Source organism: Vollenhovia emeryi, unplaced genomic scaffold (genome assembly GCF_000949405.1).
Source record: "Vollenhovia emeryi isolate VEMERY1.0 unplaced genomic scaffold, V.emery_V1.0 DF939166.1, whole genome shotgun sequence".
Lineage (NCBI taxonomy): Eukaryota > Metazoa > Arthropoda > Insecta > Hymenoptera > Formicidae > Vollenhovia > Vollenhovia emeryi.
In genome coordinates this window covers 251,187-270,527 of record NW_011967200.1, presented here as the reverse complement: position 1 = coordinate 270,527, position 19,341 = coordinate 251,187, and the positions used below count along the sequence as shown (strand labels likewise).

General features: G+C 46.6%; 1 protein-coding gene and 2 long non-coding RNA genes across 4 annotated transcripts in view; 2 read left to right on the top strand and 1 right to left on the bottom strand.

Annotated features, from left to right (window-relative positions):
• LOC105564332 overlaps positions 1-1,701 on the top strand; it is a 4,466-nt gene extending 2,765 nt beyond the window's left edge. The window contains exon 3 of the long non-coding RNA XR_001009111.1: positions 1,575-1,701. This is a non-coding gene — a long non-coding RNA (uncharacterized LOC105564332). The remainder of the gene's footprint in view (positions 1-1,574) is intronic.
• Positions 1,702-1,716: 15 nt separating this feature from the next.
• Positions 1,717-14,305, top strand: LOC105564324. Of its 2 annotated transcripts, none has more exons than XR_001009108.1 (3): positions 1,717-1,752; positions 7,023-7,173; positions 14,230-14,305. It is a non-coding gene; the product is annotated as an uncharacterized LOC105564324 (long non-coding RNA). The 2 variants fall into 2 exon arrangements; XR_001009109.1 differs by lacking the exon at positions 1,717-1,752 and adding an exon at positions 2,968-3,972.
• Positions 10,938-18,673, bottom strand: LOC105564325 (endoplasmic reticulum metallopeptidase 1-like). The gene is made up of 14 exons (XM_012016620.1): positions 18,192-18,673; positions 17,494-18,052; positions 17,285-17,412; positions 17,052-17,183; positions 16,857-16,977; positions 16,460-16,765; positions 16,113-16,342; positions 15,812-15,992; positions 15,483-15,667; positions 15,216-15,371; positions 14,915-15,120; positions 14,732-14,844; positions 14,469-14,644; positions 10,938-14,388 (listed from the first exon to the last, which is right to left on the bottom strand). The coding sequence occupies exons 1-14, from the start codon at positions 18,192-18,194 to the stop codon at positions 14,224-14,226; spliced, it is 2,661 nt and encodes an 886-aa protein (XP_011872010.1). The 5' UTR covers positions 18,195-18,673; the 3' UTR covers positions 10,938-14,223.
• Between the last annotated feature and the right edge of the window lie 668 nt (positions 18,674-19,341).

Genomic DNA, 19,341 nt, shown 5'->3' with positions numbered 1-19,341 from the left:
CCAAGTTCTTGGATCGTGGACACAAGGCTTTAGAAAGGACCAGAAATATTGGTCGAAACGTTAAATTTTAATAAAGTCGTGGTCGACATATTTTTCTTACTTATAATTTTACATATTTTTGCACCATAGAAAAGCAACCCAGCGAGAAATTACACGTCGATCGATGTCGATTCATTAACTAATGTCGGGACATTAGCATCTTAAGAAACCAAAGAGACAAAAATATAAGCGAGACTTATATGTTCCAGTTAAAGGATTAATTTGCACTTACTTGATCGACCGGATGCTCCATTGCGTTCGTTCGCCAATCCTGTTTGATAAAGAGGAAGCGTAATCGCGCGTAACATTGAGGAAGATTGAAGGAACCAGAATGGTTTTGGCAATATCACGCACAATTGAATAAAGAAATTACGATAGACGATAAATTTCACAGATCTCGTCGTGCACTTTTAGGCGCAGTTGGAGAATCCGCGAGATCGGCGGGACCGAAGCGCCGCGAGAAGGACTAAACGGGAGAAATTACCGCGCGATTCGAACGTTACGGAATTTTGCCACGTTAATCGTCGCCGCTCGCACATTTTTAGTGAGCAACACGAGCCGGCTGCGTGCCCTTGAACTTGTAACTACGACTTTCTAGGAAGTTCTCGGCTGAAGAGCACAGTCGTCCATTTGCAAGTAAAATGAAGAAAACTAATGAGTCTCCGGGGAGCCCGGAGGTCAAACTGCGTTTGTCCTCAAGTGTCGAACCTTGAGATCTCACTGGCCGGACTTGGCGCGGCGCCGGTGCGTTACAGGCGGGCGTGGAAACGCTTGCGATCGAGTCGGTCCCGAAACACGTTATCGTTCTTCCAAATTTCATAAAGATAGGGGGCAGAATTTCGTAGGTAAACACCGAGGGGAAGACGCGGGAGATAATACAAGAGATACCGCACGATAAGGAATTCAACTGCGGTGACGGCACGCGAGTGCCGAGGGCACCGGCACCTGCACGAGGCCGGAGGCCGCCGAACAACTGGTAGCGTGGGCGTCGACACCTTCGAGGAGACGCGGGCGTAAGGACGTGGCGTGTACCTGTCCACACCAGGAGCGGTCTTCGAGGAGGGGAGTTGGAACTCTTCCGCCGTCCCAACGTCCATTGGCTGGAGTCGAGAGGTGTTTAGGGGCCGTTCTTTCCGCGCCGTTCTCCATCGCGGATCATCACTCTCCGTCGCCCTCCCGTCGGCGGCCAGAAGGCGTTAATGAAGCCCGCTACATTCTCGTGCACCTACACCCGCGACATTCCTAGAAATCCTCTAGCGATCGTTCGCTAGAAGCGCTAGTAAACGTCCTCAGCGAGGATTGACTCGTCGAACGGTGTCGACGTGAATTGGAATCAAATTGAAGTCGAATCGACGTCGTTTCCACGAATTATTTCTCACTGGGTCGATCCCTTCCCCCCCCCCCCTCGAAGAAAGTGGAGTAAATGATCCGCGGGGCGTATCTATCCTGTTCTTATCTCGTAGGTGTATCGTTGACGAAAGAAATGGAGTAAAATCTCAAATTGCATAATATAATTAATTTCTTGCAATTTACAGTAATCATTCATTCGTCGGACGATTTGACTTGTTGGGGGAAAACTCTAGCAGCACAATATACTGGCGCAATATTGGGAAATAATGTAAATCACCCTGGCTGAGGTATCAGCCTCAGTGGTCGAATTAGTGAGACACCCGCCTAGAGCACAGGGAGGTCCAGGTTCAAACCCTGGCTGAGGTAATATTTTTTGCAATAAATGTTCTGTATTATTTAAAAAATGCCAGGTGGCAATGCACCGTGCCACTAGGGAAGACTCGTTTAGCGAATACGAAATCGGTATAATAAAATTTCACCCGGTTTAAGCTGGCAATATTTTCGCGATAATTTCGGTGGCACTCGGTATCTTCAGCCGGAAGCGCGCTCCTCGAAAACGCGCTTTCTCGATGGTGTCCGCGCGTAAAACGCCGCTCACGTTCGCGGGATCTTAATGCTCTTCGTGACTTCCGGCATCGGGACGGACTCGCGCGCCACCGGAGGGGTCACGTGTTCGCCATCGGTGACCGGATATGGCGAAGAAACGAACGGCCAAATCGGCCCAGGGCCTGGGGGCCTCCGCGGGCTGGGTCTCCTCATGCGAATCACGCGTAACCCGTGTACCAAATACCGAGCGCCGGCCGGATGACATCATACCCATTGTGTACATAGCCGAGCGTTCGCGTTCGCGGCTTATTTTGCCGCGCATCTCCGCCTAGACCGTCGTCATTATCATTCCACCATGGTGGCATCACGAACGGGGATATTGAAACCGGTGTGGTTTCGAATTTCGAGACGCTTCGGGCGCACGCGAGTGAGCCGGCACGCTTAAGCTTATTCTACAATGGACGCGTAACGCAAGAAATCGACCAATCACGGTCAAATATGAGAAGAATGATCGACTGTCTTTGGCAGATTTCTTGCGGCTTAGACATATTTAGCCAATATGTCTTTTAGGAATATTGGTTTAATATTGATACAACATTAGACCAATATTCTTATTACATTCTCAAATATCGACCAACGCGCTTCCAATGTAAATCTAATATTATACAATTATTATCGTGCAATATTTACATTTATTCCATGGCTTTACGTTGGGCAATGTCGGCCAATGCATTTCTAATATAACCGACATTGGGCCAACGTTTAGCCAATGCACTGCACTACTAGGGACAAGCTTTATACTCGCGTCGCTGGTCGGCCCGGAGACTCCGCTTCCCTCGCCGAGCTCAGCCCGCGCGATTGTTAATCATTTCGAGCCTCGGTAAATTATTTAAAAAGCGCGACTCTTCGCGACATAGAACCCGAGTTTGATCAGGTGAACGATTGCCAGTACTGGTGGGAGCCGACGAGTGCATTGTAAATTCTGTTTTCTTTCACTTTTCCTTCCGCGACGAGGCAAACTTCTTTCTCGGATCTCTCTCTCTCGGTCTCTCGAACGGCAACAGGAAAATTCCTCGTCTCTGACATCGGCGACGGTATCGAGTCGTTGCATCGCGCATTGATCATTCCTCGCGCATCGCGATTAGGAATGTACGACGAATTTACACCGCAGCGAATGTAACGACATATATATATATATATATATATTATACATATGTGTCTCGCAGAACCGTTTTTTACGTAACGGCGAGCTAGAACCGAAATTTCCGTTCGCGCCGAACCTTCGGGCGTTGCGGGATCGATGGAGCTCAATTCGATCTCGATCGCTTCTCCACCGAACAAAGATTCCACCGGGGACTCGATTAAGGGATCATTTCACTTTAACAGCCCAAAAACTATGCTTATCTTAAAGAATTTTTATTCAAAGATAACAAAATGCCAGGTTGAAAGAAGTTTTGAGAAGTACTTTTTACAACTTTTTTCAAACTGGCGCCATTTTGTTATTTTTAAATAAAAATTCTTAACCGAGGTTTGGGACATAGTGACACTCATATAGATTAGGAATTTCTTTGACTTTTTGTTTGAGCTAAGCCTGAATAATAAAAGTCTTCAACGCAACGGACTTGCATCTTTTTTGACACGAAATTCGAACGGTGTAGAAAACGCTTAAGTAAAAAATTGTTTCGAATGTGACAAAAATTTTCCTGTGTTATCTAAGAGTGCCCTAATCAATCTCAGAAAGATTTATTTCATTGTATGGTGTATTCACTGTGAAAAAAAATCGTTAGAGATAAGCTTTTGGGCCGTTAAAGTGGAATGACCGGAATCATGCATACGATTTGTACTCGAGGCGTTCAGTTTTGAAGCTTTCCAAGTTGAAATTCAAATTTTTAATTTAAATCGAACCGAACCCCAATTCGACTAATAATTCGTATTCAAATAGCTCGCACACCTGTGGACTCCGCGACTTCCTGGCGGCGAGGCGACGCGAAAAAGAAACCTTTTCGTGGGAAATGAAGTATCGCCTACCTCCGGCAGGTACACGCTCGCCCAGACGTTTCTCAGGTAGCGAAGGTACCGGACGTCACCGAACAGCTGTATAAACTTGGCGCCCTGCGGTGCAGAAGGTTCAGGTTCGGCGCTACAGCCGCACGACGCGTACCTGTGTGCGTGTGGCTGGTGGCAGAACAATCCGTAAACGCTTAAGACTTACGTTTTTCTCTTCCTTGCCTTACGTCCACGACTAATGCCCGTTTCCGCCAATGCAGATTAACTTTGATCTCGGCTTAAGTTACTTCTTGTCTTTGTCCAATTCGTAAAACTAGAAAAAGATACAAAGTAAGTTGAACCGAAATTAAAGTTAAACTGCGTTGGCAGAAACGGGTGTAAGACAGACTTGAGCGTTTACGGATCGTTTTCTGCCATCAGCCCAACTCTAATCGCGCGTGAGTTGCGCTCACGCTCTATCCATATTCCGGTCGACGAAGGATTATTTCAAAGCGACAATACTGTATTCGATTCGAGGGATCGGCTACTGCGATTGACTGTAAAACCGTGCGCCGAAATTTCAGGGATATCAAATTATTATTGCGCAGATATTTTATTTTCGCGATAGACTTATCGTCTCGTAGGACGAAATTCAATGGAATTTTCCTTCTACAATTTCGAAGCCGAAGAATTCCGAGTAAACTCGTACATTCCTCCCGAACCGCCGCAACTCCGAACATATTTGCTCTCCCCGAGTCTTTCTATATTATTCACGTCCGATTCTACTTATCCCTGCTACTTCCTCATTTCGAATGTCGAAAGACTGGACTCACCTAGCGCGTCACCGGAACGAGAAGAGATCCTCGAGGAGGACGCCTCGCGGCACATGGTCCTCCACTTAAAAGAGGAAAACTACGGCCCACGCAAATAAGCTCTTCGATCGTCGATGAAAGTAACTCGTTCGTTCGGCGGGCGATTAGCTGACAAGCCGAGGAGCCACCGCGGAGAAAGTCATCGCCGGCAACAATGACGACGGTTGCCATCGTCGTCGACCACCACCACCATCGCCGCCGCCGCCGCCGCCGCCGCCACCGCAGCGTCCTCGTCGTCATCGTCGTCGTTCGGTGTTGTGCTCACCGGCCACCGCGGAGAGGAGAGGAGGTAGAGGAGGAGAGAAAAAAAAGGGAAACAATTAATTCGTACGCGAAACACGTACGCACGAACGGCCGCCGTGCGATGGAACGCGCCTACGCGTTCTCCAACGTTCTCCATCCGGCGTGCGGAATATTCGGTTGCCAATCGGGCCGCGGATATAAATACATGCCGGGTGTACGCCTCTCCTGCCGGTCGGTGCCGTTTAATTAGGAAAAATTCGTTCGATAGAGTCCGGCCGTGGGCGCGAGGGATGAAACGAGGACCCAGCGAGAAATGACTCGTCGATCGACGTCGGAAACGATGTCGAATATCGATATCGACACCTTCAAATTGATGTCGAGTCGACGTCAACTGGGCGGCGTTGATGTCGATCGACGAGTCATTTCTCGCTGGGTAGACGGTCATTTCGCTCGCGTCATGGAGTCTTTATCGCTCTCGTAGACGCGTCGCGGGAAGCGACAAAGATCAAACGGAAATAATAACGGAACAGGTTGCTTCTTCCCCCTGCGAGTTTTCCCTAGCGGGGGAGCAGTACCGAGCGAGCGATATGCGCGAAGGCAAGAATGGAAATGGGAGTAGCAGGCGGTTCCTCGAAGGGGACTCTCTAAAGACCTGTGTCCACGATGCTAGAACTTGGCCCAAGTTCTAGTTCCGAAAAATATACAGTCAATCAACTTGTAGCTTTTACAGAATAGCTGCAAGTCTCTGCACATTTCTCGAAACTTGGACCGAGTTCTAGCATCGTGGATGCAGGCAACCTTAAGGTTGCCGCGATGACTGTTCGCGAAGGTCCAGGCGCAAGAGCGGCTTCCCCCGGCAAATGTGACGGCACCGCCCAGCGAGAAATGAATTGTCAATTTAACGTCAATTCGACGGTGTCGATTCGACATCGTTTCGACATCGATCGACAAAAATCATTTCTCACTGGGCGCGCGGTCATCGCGCGGGATGTAATCGATATTAATAGCGACGGGGAGAAAAAAAAGGAACGGATTCGCGCAGCTCTGCCAGAGAATCGTCATTTCCCACAATGCGGAACAATGCGCGACATTGACGGGCGAAGAGGAACGGCGCGCGCGAGCATCAGGAGCCGGAGATCTCGGTTAGAAGTAGGCCGTGCAAATGAGGTGGGCTCTGTGGAGCGCGTTTACTATAACCGCGGCAACCGAGCAGTCGTGTTAATTGCAGAACAAGCGGCTACAGTTTTGTAGGGCGCGACGGACGCGCCGTGTAAGGCTCGGCGCTGCGAGCAAAGGGCTGGTGTGTCGCAAGGACGAAGGGAGCGCCCTAGTAGCACAGTGCATGGACCCAAACGTTGGTTGAACATTGGCCCAACATTCGGTTGTACCGGGTCAATGTTTAGCCGATGCACTAAGGCGATCTCGCGACGATTGGGAAACGTAGGATCGGGGCCGAGGGGCCGTCGCTACTCGAGGCGAAAATCTGTGTCATACAAATGCTCAAAAGTTAAGCGTAGTATATAGAGGAAAGTCCTCTATTATAAAATAGGATTCTAACGTGAGATAGCAGGTTTTCAACGTCGAAATCCAATCACAAATCTTTTTCGCAACGATCACACGATCTAACAATTAACTTTCCACTAAACAGATTTCATTCCAAGGGCAACAAATTCATGGTGAAACCAACAGATGATGCCTATTAATTCAGCAGAACCTCCGCTATCTCATATTAGGAGTCTATTCATAACTGGGGACTTTCCTCCATACTCGTAGCATTCGAAAGATGAGCGTACTCTCTGAAAGTCAGTGGATCATCACTGAAAACAGTGTCTAGTCACTGGTTGGCAGTTACAAGTATACCACTGAAAATCGCAGTGGTATACTTACAACTGTAAACCAGTGACTATTCACTGTTTTCAGTGAAGATCCACTGATTGAATTTTAGAGAGAGTATATATACTCGTAACATTTAAATATGTTAAACAGGCCAGCGCTCCAAGAGCTGATTTTTCAAGAAATATGACTTTGGAGCACGTTGATGACGTCTGACCGCAACTCATGAGCTGATGATGTACTTTGGAGCATTGAGAATACGACGCGGAGCATTCGAAAGCGGAAAGCACCAGCGAATTCGAGCGTATGTCGTATTTGATGATAACTCGTGTGACTTAGATTTAAGAAGAATTTTTGCCTTTTTCTCTCGGGAGATCGGCGTTGATCGTCGGACGGGAAGGTACGTCCCGCGGTCGGGCCGGCCGTTGTTAGCGCGCTAATAATTAAGGGGGGCGGTTAATTAACTCCAGTTGAGACTCGAGTGATAACACGGCACACCTGCGGTCAACAAGTCGTTTTACAGGGCGCTCATAATTGCGCGGTGTCTCTAATTAGCGAAACTCCGATGGAAAAACTCGCCGGCCCGATCGGCTCCTGCGCGCGTTTCCGCTCCGGGATCCAGCGGCGTGTCCGCACGGGAACAGAATGGATGCGAGGTCTACACTGCAAGTCCGAGAGTCGTAGTCGTAAGAATTAGAGTCTACTACGATTGGCCAATTCTTATGTGCCCTGACTGAATTGATCAATTACAGCCGATTATATTCTTACGACTGCGAGTCTGCGACTCTCACTGTAGACCCCGCGTAAGGGTCTTGCGCCGATTGTGGCGAATGTAAATTCAGATTGAACGGCCCGAGGGAAGAACGCCGTCCCTTCGTCGGGCGGGACGCGCACCGGCCGCGATCGGGAAAACGTCACCGTGAAAGTCACGAAGTCACTCCGCGATTCGCGCGAGTCCTTTCACCGATAAATCCGATCTCCAGAATTAAGCGACCTCGTCGTCCGGCCAAGCGGGCGCGGATTGACGCGGGACGATTATCGGGCGGTTTCGATAAGCGGCTCGTCCTAATTGGGATCCTCCTGGCGTGCACCACAGCCCGCGCGCCGCGGTACCAATTGACACCTCGCGCGTTCAATTCCGCGCGTGCACGTCCGATCGGCCGCGATAAGCCGGCCGTGCGCGCGGCCGCGAGTATTGGCACTTACGTAACATTTTTATTGTTTCGCCGGAACATTCAAAACAAGCCTCGCGACAGCTTGTCGCCTCCGCGGGGACCACCGCCCGAGGTCGAGGAGTCGCCATTGGGATTCCCGGCTCGAGTCAGACGTCGCGTAGAATCGCGATGTTACGATTAGGCGAAACTTCGACCTACACCCACAGGAAAAGATTTCCGTATCCAATGCTGTCACACTTCAATGTATCATAGGACCGATATAGCGCCAATCATATTTATTGCAGAGAGAAAGGAATGTTTTAATCTTAACATATGAAAAGTTCTAAAATCTAGAATGAAATGATAAAATGGCTACGTTCAGCAGAAAAAGCTGCTTTGCAACTGTTGTAAAATGCATGAAATCTGATTGGCGTATGCACTTAAATTCACTCAAGAGTAAGAGACCACACCAATCAAATTCACGAATTTTACAACAGTTGCAAAGCAGCTTTTTCTGCTGAACGCAGCCAATGTATCGTTTTCTGTCGAATATCGCGGTGCCAACTTCGGGCGTTGTAAGATGGAGGGAAAATTTCTTCTAAACTGGTTTACAGTTGTAAGTATACCACTGCGATTTTCAGTGGTTCACTTGTAACTGCCAATCAGTGACTATACGCTGTTTCCAGTGATGATCCACTGATTGACTTTTAGAGACTACGCTCATCTTTTGAGCATTTGCACAATATAACACAGATTTTCGCCTCGGGTTACCATACGTTCTACTAGAAAAATGCACGGTAAAATTTAAAACAAAAACCCACAAAACTCTTCGAAATGCCCGACGAATGATTTTCAGGATAAATTTTCAGAGAAAATTCTCTCGGTGTGCGAAGCGCAACTTTTCTGCTGAGTGCATCTATATAGTCTCTCGACGTGGCACGGTGGTTCTTCTCTTCAATTCGCGCGAGAAGGTTTCGTTCCCGCCGTCACTCGGTATTGGAAAAAAGTTCTCCTTTATCGCGCCGTTACCACGCCCGAGGCTTATCGCGACCGGGCGTACGCGGGGAAATCGTGCGTCCCCGCGACACCGCAATAACACCGTCGGCTTGTTTGTAAATCCGCGCGAAGGCCCGATACTTCCCCGGGAAGTTCTGACTCGCCCGATACGAGGAATGCGATCAATCGAACTGCATTCTAACGACGGGGAACGGCCGGTCTGCGAAAACAGCGGATGAGAATGGATCCAAGGCGGTGGCCGCTATGTTTAGCGCTACAAATGCGTCCCAAGTATGAATATACATCTTGATTATTTTGAAAGTAGAAGAAAGAGAGATAGAGAGAGAGAGAGAGCACGCGAAAAAGGAAGATCAGAAACAGAACATTCTCATAACACTTACCCGAAGATCTTTTTTTTCAGGGCAATCGCTCGTCAGTTCCCTCGAATTTTCCTCGAGCTAATCCGCCGTTCCTCCACCTCGCGAGTAATATTTCTCCAATAAATGGCTGCGTTCAGCGGAAAAAGCTACAGCGCAACAGTTGTAAAATTCGTAAATTTGATTCGAGTACTCTCGAAAAGTCAATCAGTGGATTATCACTGCTAACATCAGTGAATGGTCGCTGATTTCCAGTTATAAGTGTACTACTGAAAATCGCAGTGGTACGCTTATAATCAGTGACCATTCACTGTTTCCACTGAAAATCCACTGATTGACTTTTCGAGAGTACGCTCTTAGATTCCGCCACAATTAAAAAGCGTACGCTTTTAGTCAGATTCCAGACTTTCACAACAGTTGGAGAGCTTTTTCCGCGCCCGGTATTCCTCCGATATTTCTCGATCGTCGCGCGAGACCCCGTGATTCTCGGGAAAATCCACGTGCCCGGCGATCACAATCGACGCCACGATCACATTCGTGTCCCGAGCGCGACGCGCGAATCAGTGCGACGGCACCGACGGCCGCGGGTCGTTTTAACTAGGAAATCGTTCTCGCCTTACAGGATGCCGGTGCGTCAATATTGACACGTTTCTTACGAAACGCCGCGACAGAACCGAGCGAAAGCCCGGTTCTCCGTCCGGGGAATGCCGAAAAACATCGCATGCAGACACCCGAGACGAGTAAATTCCTCTCTCACGTATCCCTCGATAAGACACTTCTTGATGAGCACGCATTGATGATTATAATTAAGTGTAATATCAATATTGTATGTATTACATGTATTGCACGGAGAGAATTTTCTCTTAAAATTTACCCTGAAAAATCATTTATAATCGTGGGGCAACGTGGCATTTTGAACAAAGTTTTTGGAAATTTTACCATAGATTTTACTAGTAAAATGCAGGGTCGGGAAATAACTCGTCACTTGTAACGAAGTTTATAAATATTAATGATACTAATAATGAAATATTAATAACATATATAATTATTAACGTAACGCACGTATTCATTAAGGTCAATTCCTAAATCATATTCAGTTCTTTCTTGCGAACGCTAGACGACAGGAAAAGTAAATATATGTCGTCTTCCGTATGATCGTTTTGATTGTCCGCGTGATCCGTGTTACGCGAGTTTCACTCGCGAAGCAACGTCATTGTCGTAACAAACGGCGTGTAAGAGTGTCGTACGTAAAACAGGAAATTGATTCGGTGAACAAAAGATTCGTTGGATAACGAAGACAATTCCGTATTGATTAAAAAGGTCGCGTAACAGTAACCGACATCGATGACACTCTGTTTGTGTAATAGAATCGTCACACGAAAAAAGAAACATTCACACGTCGGTAATAGGCAGTTCAAACCGCACGATTGTTGCATCGATTTGTTAATTGCCTAGCGACTTATATTAATCGGATTTAGCCGTCGTCGTCGCTACGGGAAATCAGAAGACACGATGAAGGAAAATGGAGGAAACGGCTGGCGTAATTCTCCAATTTAAAATTCTTTATTTCCTCTTTCATATAATCTCTTAATCATGTAACAACAACTGCCAAGTAACAATGTCGCGATATATGCATATCGATAAATTTAATATAACGCAAGCAGGAACATACGCCTGTGTATAAATAAATTGGCAGGGGAGGAAAAAATAAAACATATATATTACTATCAACATGCTCCGTTTATCGAACGTTAAATTCCTCGAATTGAGTCCTGCGTTACGCTGGTCATTTCGCGGTACTTTTATCACTGAAAACGTCCCCCTGCACGCGGCATAACGGAAACGAAGTTATTAGGCAACTACAATTGTACACTTGTCACGCAATGGATGGATCCTTTTCCTTTGGCCGGTTACTTGGCGTAAAACGAAGTTACCGAAGTACAGATATACATGTATGCTTCAGGACGCACTACAATGCGAAAAGAAAAAGAAAACGCACTTTCCCATATTTCGGGAACGATTGCACGTACGTCAATCTCGTCGAGACGGCCAGGAGGCGAGAAACTTCGTTTTACACCTAACAATAAAATAAAAAACAAAAAAATAAAAAAGACCCTGTTAACAAGCGCGCTACATATCTCGCATTAATAACAGTAATAGCGCAATGGTGATTACCGTAGCGGTCGCCTAAGAAATCATGGAACACATAAAGATATATCTTTACAAAGCCTTGTGTCCACGATCCAAGAACTGGGACCGTTTCAGTTCCGAGAAATGCGTAGCTTTTCCGTAAAAGACGCAAGTTGACTGGCCACACATTTCATGAAACTAGACTTTGAACAAGGCTCTTCGATTGTGGACACAAGGCTTAAGATATAACGTCGGCGTTAAAAAAAGAAAACAAAACAAAGCGAATGAATAATTCGGTTATTTTCAGCCTGTAACAAACGACGTAGTGATAGCAGTCAAGTAACGTGGATAACTTTGTGCACGAGAATTAAGTAGAAACGCAATCGTAAATTTGTGCCATTATCGAGAGTAACATAACCATTGGTTCTCAACGTTGAACGCTGCAGGCAAATTAACGAACAATTAGATAAAACAGCCACAGTTTAATACCGGTAATTGGACATTAATTATATAAACTAAATCATACAAACATAATAGGAGAAACAAATTGAACCACATACAAAAATATATTACGTAAACGTTTCCCAACATGCTTTATATTCAAAATGTTTAAACTTCGTTAAAATCACATATTTTGCTACTGTCTCTCTCTTTTTTTCGCTACTTAATATATTATATAAAACTATTATTTTTTATAACGAATCACGTTGTACTATTTATCACTAATGTAACACCCTACCCGTGAAAGATTTTCGGTGAAGTCTTACAATATAATATTAATATATTATTTTGTCAAGCATTGTTAAGTGAACAATTCGTTAAGTTACGCGAGGTAACTTGCGTAGGCGTTTATTAAACTATCCGCGATATGTCTATGGAGAAAAGAACTGTATTACTTAGCGGTATTTTCTATCATTTCAAATTGTTAAATCGAAACTATACGTTTTGCTAATCGATTTTAGTTTAGTATAACTTTTTGTGGTCACTAAATGACGAAGGTGCTCGATTGTTTGTTAGAGAAAGGTGATATCTTACCGATGTCTTAAGATTATGTTAGAGGAATCGGAATAATAATTAATTCTTAATTGTCATGCGTGACAGATGCCTTCATGCGAAATATTGTTAGTGCGTTATCGTGAAATAGATATTTCGTATGCATTAACAGACACGTTAATAGGGAATATTTTTGACGGGAGAGAAAAGAAATATTTTCAGTGAATAAGAGGACAGTTGCACGGGGAAAGCGAACAATTAAGGATACCTCCGTAACAGTAAACAGAAATTAAAAAAATAGATAACGGTGAATGTAAACTATTAAAAAAATCGTTAAATCACGTCAGGAGTATCTACGTAAAGTCTCAGTTTCTTTGATATGCTATTAAAAATATGGATTATCTCTTTCCTTAGAGCTAGGGAAAAGAGGAATGGTTCGTAGATTGTGATTACGAGGAAAAACAAATAACGAGCTGCCCTACAAGATGCTGATATTTATCGAGACTGCCCGAAATTGATTGCATGCATAACGAAATACTCAAACTCAATAGAATGAGACACGTCAAGCATATCCTGCATACGTATGTGTGCGATTATGTACGTGTTTATTTGAAACTTGTCCTCCTTTTGTCCTATTATACTACTCGAAATATAAAATTTCTTTAAAATGTGTATTTGATTATCTCGTACATCGGGCAACTTTTGTTCGTCGCGAGATCTAAGATGCCGCGGTACCTAAGGTATGTAAATGTACTATATTCGCGCGTGCTATCATTTGTATTGCCTACGAAGAGAGTTTGGCTTGTTTGTGGACGAATCTGTACTTTGTACCAAACAGCAGATATAGACGATTAAACTGTGAACTCTTGCACTTGTGCAAACTGCAAGGTATTACAGCACGAAAGTCTAGAAATGTAGTTTAGATAGCACTTGCGTAACTTTTGTAGAACGTGCCCGATAACACACACTAACGTGTGCGCGCTAATCATGCTATTATTGATCTAGTCATCTCGTTTGAGATGGCAATTTCAACTACTACTTGTTATTTTGTTCAGTAAATTTGAAGCGTACTAAGAGAGCGTACGTCATGCAATCACAGTTTCTATACATTGTACGTATAATTCGAGGTTTCGATTTTGGATCTTAATAATGCGTTCTCCCTCTTGCGGATATCTGCTGTCGTGAAAATGATAAAATCGAAAGACAATGCATGGAATCAGTCTAAAGCTTATGATATGCAATATTATCGTACGCGTTTCTACGAAAAATAATCGTAGTTATCACCTTTGAAAGCGCCCAGGCATATATATTTTATATTATCTCTCTATATATGATTTTTAAGATAAGATACTCTTCACGATTTAAAATCTGAATCAACGTCTTAGGCTACTTCGAAATAGTCTCTATTAACGATCATATGCAAGTAAAAAATTCATATATAAACTCAGAATGGGAACGTCTTCCTCCGTTCCATTCTCTATCGCGTTTAAACGTTTCTCCATGCCTCTTCTCAAATCGTAATATTTTAGGAAGTGTTGAAGGCTAGGTCTAAGTATTCAAGCGACATTACGTCGCCGTGGCATTAGGTCTCGTGCTCGAAAAGCATAGTACCGCTTTATTAGGCTGCTTCGTTAATTCGCGAGAGACGATCCGGACAATATTGCTTTATACTCTAGTCACGTTTACCGCATCCAATTGTCCTTGTTACAGCTCCCATGACTTGTACGACGCTGTCCAGGGAGCGATGACAGTCCACGGTGGGAACTGTGCCAGAAACTTCTTAAATCTTAGAGATCTTTGGTGTTCGCCGTGCAAGAAGTGTCCGGCCAGTGCGATAGATAAGCATGGTCCTTTCTGCACTGAAGACACCTGAACGCCAAAAGCCCACATTTGATTTGCAGCACAGCCAACGCTTATCTCTGTTCTAAGCTAACACGATGAACACTTACATTCAGTTCGATAGAAAATGTATATGGCACGCAATCTGAGGCACATGCGTAATAAATAAAATAAGTCTCTCTGTCGTTCCACATTGGACCTTGCAATGGCTTCTCGTTGATTATAGACCATTTTTCTAAATGTACACCTTTGTACGGAGACAAAATTATACCTATGTGGTCGGGACCTGAATAAATTTTAAGGATAACATTTAATCGTTATTCCGCGAAGACACGTAAAATTTAAGTTACCCGAACTTGTAACAATATCTCACCTGTAACGTTAAAGGTGAAATTAACGATGTGCTGTTTCGCAGTCTTTGAAATTATCTCGAGATTTGTCGGAATACTTAGGAGCGGAGCAGGTCCGGGTATCCAGGTAGTTTTCCTGTAAAACGAGTCTCCTCTCAGTTCGTGCGTCTATACTCGAATAATGTGCCGCTGATTCTGACACGTACCACAAGAAAGTTGTGACCGGCATTAAATACGGGAAGCCGCAGTACAATTCCTTCTCGCAATCCCTGACTGTCGGCGTCGCGGCAGCTACTTCAGGTACTATTGATTCTACGCTGTAAGGACTATTCATATCTAAATCCACTAACCAGTATCCCGTACCGGAATACCTCTCAATACCATCTGTATTGTAATACTGGCGTCGACTATGCTGTAAATCGAAGGTAGAATGAGCAATATACAGATCTACATCATCTTCCATCGAAGATTTTTCAGGAGAGAGACAAGAAAAGATAATTATGTTACCGCGATCATGAATCGTTGTGGAGCAGGCGACAACGGATCACCACTGTAAGGGAATCCAAGTGGTGTTAGAATTAACACAGCAATAGCGATTAAGAAAATTCCAACAATCACACTTATAATTCGTTCCGCGTTCTTTATTAGAAGCACTATTGGCAACTGAAAATATTGTGAGTTACATTTTTATGACAGACATCGAGAAGAGATTCGTACGAGAGAATCAAAATTTACGTCGTGCGAATTATAGAATCGAAGCTATTAATATTTTACCGTGAAGCAAACTAGCTGGCAGAATAATATCGACAGCATGTTAGCTATTACAACTTCGGAATTAATACTGCCACCGGATCGTCCCATTATTGGGATGAAGAGATAGAGAGCACCGAGCGCTAAGTAAAACGATTGTATGTAAGACAAACTCAACGACCCCAATTGGTAACAAAGCCATTTCCAGTCTACAAAATTCATAAAGGTACATTCAGTCGAGTGATTAGGATACTTAAAAAAATAGTTTACATGGAAGGTTATCGGTGTTAGCATTTAAAAAAAAAAAACAAAAGAAAGAAATTCGTAAGAAACGATGCCGCGGGCGTCCTCACCTCTCCATTTGCTGAAGAAGCCGTGTCGCACGATATTGCCAATCGCCGGGAACAAGACCCAGTGGAGCGGTATGAAGCCCGATCGTAGTCCAAATAATACGCACACGAAGAGAATCAACATCCATATCACGGAATACGCGTCCCAGTATATGTGATACAAGATCCAGGCGGAGCCGACTTCCTACAATCGTAGATGAATATAATATGTACTCGTACGCAATGAGCTTTCAAGCAAATCCGTTTGGCGTCATTCAACCCGCAAGGATTTAAATCGCTGCGCGGCAATGTTTCTGTCGCTTGCCTTTCTCTGCCTCGATCCAGCTTGCAAGATGACGATCATCGACACAAATATGGTCGGGCAAACGTACAGGAAGAACAGCCACGCCGGCCTCGCGTACCAACTCATCACCTTCCCCAGCTTCGTCAGGAACAGGGCGACTAGCGTGCAAGAGAACATGGATGCCCACCACGAGATTATGATCACCCCGATGCATATCAGTAAATGTCTCATATACATCCATCTTTTAACATCTGTATCCGATAACGCAGAATTCGATTGTATTACTCAGATTTGTTCGAGAAAACGAGAACCGAGATTTTCAGGTCTACTGGCGCAGCCGGATCTAAATAATAATTATATATTCTTACTTCTACGCGCACTCTGCATATTCAAATGGATAGAGTACCCAGCTATAATTATACTGGCGATATTAACTGTACTGGCAATGTACTGTGGCCATCTAATAACGAATGCGCCCAAGAAGTCGAAGAAGACGAGGCTGCCCCGCGACTCTTGCGCATCGATGTCCGACAGGTGGTCTCCAAATATTATTCCCTGTGTCAAGGCGAGTATGTTATCGCCGGTTCTTTGCAAAGCCCCCAGCGGTATCTGATCGACGTTATCGAACCTAGTATGGTATACGTAACCGTTTTTCGACCATGCAAAGTCCAGGCCTGCGTGAAATTTCACAGGTGCAAGTTAGTTAAAATGTTTTCGCAGCGACAAGTTGTCGGAACGCATCTGTATACTGCAACCTTTACGAACCGGAAATCTTTCCGAAGTCTCTGAATATCCGGAAGTCCGTGTCGCCAGGTACGATACCGCTCTCAAATATCTCCTGAGCCAACGACGACGCATAGGGATACGGTACGGACTTCGCGTACATCTAACAAACGCGCCATGATAAGAAATTAACTCTAACGCCAGGCAGCGGGAGAAATAATAGCGGGGATAATATACCTCGATAATCCAGGGATTGTGCGGGCCGGCTTGGAACAATAATTCACGACCGCCGGCGCCGCACGCCTCCAGATTTATGAACATTCGTATGTCCTTCGCCCAGGGGTGCTGCGTTATGAAGCCGTGGGACGCCTGCAAAGTACACGGCGTGCGCGGAATCGCGCGTTATCACGGCACCCGAACTAATCAATAAGCCGGAAGCGTCGAGAGATTAGATTATCAATTTAATATACCTGCAATAGATTCTCCTCCGCCCCGTTGAACAGGAATACAACGCTGTGCTTGAGTATCCGCGGGCCGCGAGTTATTATCCGTAGAATCTCCAGCATCACGGCGCAGCCGGCGCTGTCGTCGGAGCCACCTGAAATATATTTATATTCATGGACGGGTCCACGGACGACAATTATGCGTGCAAACGAGAGTCGTCGCGCACTGCTTTCACCTGGACTTCCTAGGAACGAGTCGAAGTGGCAATTAAGCAGCAGGCTGTGCATCGTGGGCCGGTGAGGTCCGACTTTGACAACGACGTTCTGCACGTTTCTGTAGACGTTGGTCATGCCGTCGAGGAACTTGAGCGGGAACGCGCCGCTGTGCTTGGTGACGTTGAGGAGGATCCTGTGATTCTCGTGCGCCGTCCTGATCGCGCCGTCGATCGTCGCCGTGAGAAACCGCACGGCCAGCACCTCATTCTCGTGGCTGCCGGAGATGCGGGGCCCGAGGGACGTGAGGTTCACCACGTGGTCGCGGGCGCGCTCGGCGACGAACCTGCCCGGGTGCAGCGCCTCGGTGTCGCGGGTGACCGGCTCGGGCAGGTTCCGCTCCAGGACGATGATGACGAAGGAGACGAAGAGGAAGTACGTGAGGACGAAGAGGAGGTGCTGGGTGTCGTTTGGCAGTGCGTCCCGCTTCCCCGCGGCGAGCCTGTTCTCGTAGGGTAGCTCCGAGACCGACGCGCGCTTCGCCGCGTGCTGCTGCCTCAGTCTCACCCCGTCTCTCTGAAACTGCGAACGCCGATGAAAACGAAAAAAAAAAGAAGAAAGAACAGAGCTACGTCTACGCGGACGCGCGCGACGGCGTGTCCGCGTCAATTCTCGCCGTGCGGTGAGCGAAAAGTGGAGGAACGGAAGAACCAGGACTCACCATCTTACGTGCGAAGGCGCTAATGACAGAAAAGGCACTTTACGACCGCCGGGCACCACGGGGTGGGCTGTCGCGTCAACGGGAACAGCACCGCGCTGCGTTACTCGGTAACGCTCGCCGCATGGGGAAGCGCACGGCGCACGTTGCACCGCATCGGGGGGCACTGGCACGACGCAGAGCGGAGAGGAGCCCAGCAGGCCAGGCCAGGCCGGGCAGCAGCAGCAGCACCTTCGTACGTGATCCTCGCGCCTCTCGTCCGCGCGCGCGACAGAAACGGGAGCGACGTGGTGCGTCGAACGCGCGCATATATATATATATACCCGCATCCCCTCCCCTGTCGCTTCGTCCTCGTCTATCTCGCGGTCTCTCACCCCCCTCCATCTCTCTCTCTCTCTCTCGCTCGCGTCGGCACTCGATATCCTCCGTCTTCCTTTCTCCCGCGTCGCTCTATCGATTGCCATTCTTGGCGACTCGGTTAGGCGTGAAATTTCGACATTGAGTAGCATTTTTTTCCCCTCCGCGGAGAACGGAACCCCGCGAGAGCGAGTAAAGTTCCACCCCGGTCTTCCTTTCCCTCCTTTCGCGTTCAGCTTCCGTCTCTCTTTCTCTCTCTCCGCCTTCCCCCTCCACCGTCGCCCAATTCGCGCCTTCGACGTCGCGCCCGACGATCGATCAATCATATTCTCTCATCGTCGTGCTGAAATATTTACCCGCGCGAATCACTCGGGCGCCGCGGCAGGAATCGCGTCGCGCCTAGAAATTTCCGGGCCCGGCGGATGTTTGCGCCCCGAGAAGAGGCTGCCCCGGGGCTCTTTTCCGCGAGCTATCGGCGGCTTATCTGCGCCGCGGCCTCGCGCGACGTACACCTTCGGTGCCGATACTGCCGATATCGCGCATCGTATTATCACCGATCAGTTTAAATTATACGGTTACGACACACGTAACGGCACGGTGACTTGTGTGCCCAGGCTCGCGCGCCGCGAATTGAGCGGCCTACGCGCGCACGCACGATTTTTTCTCCAATCCCGCCGATTGGAGAAACAACGCGCACGGGGAATCATTGACTACGTTTACACGTGGCTTATAAATCGGTTTAATAACTACGGTATACTATCCGATCCAAAACTTTTCTCCTTTTGACTATAATGAT

Excerpts from the sequence above, each read along its gene's own strand:
- LOC105564325 (XM_012016620.1), bottom strand. Across the intron at positions 14,645-14,731 it reads TTTCACCTTTAACGTTACAG|GTCCCGACCACATAGGTATA; the intron begins GTGAGATATTGT and ends AAATTTATTCAG. Across the intron at positions 14,389-14,468 it reads CATTTTCTATCGAACTGAAT|GTGTCTTCAGTGCAGAAAGG; the intron begins GTAAGTGTTCAT and ends TTTGGCGTTCAG.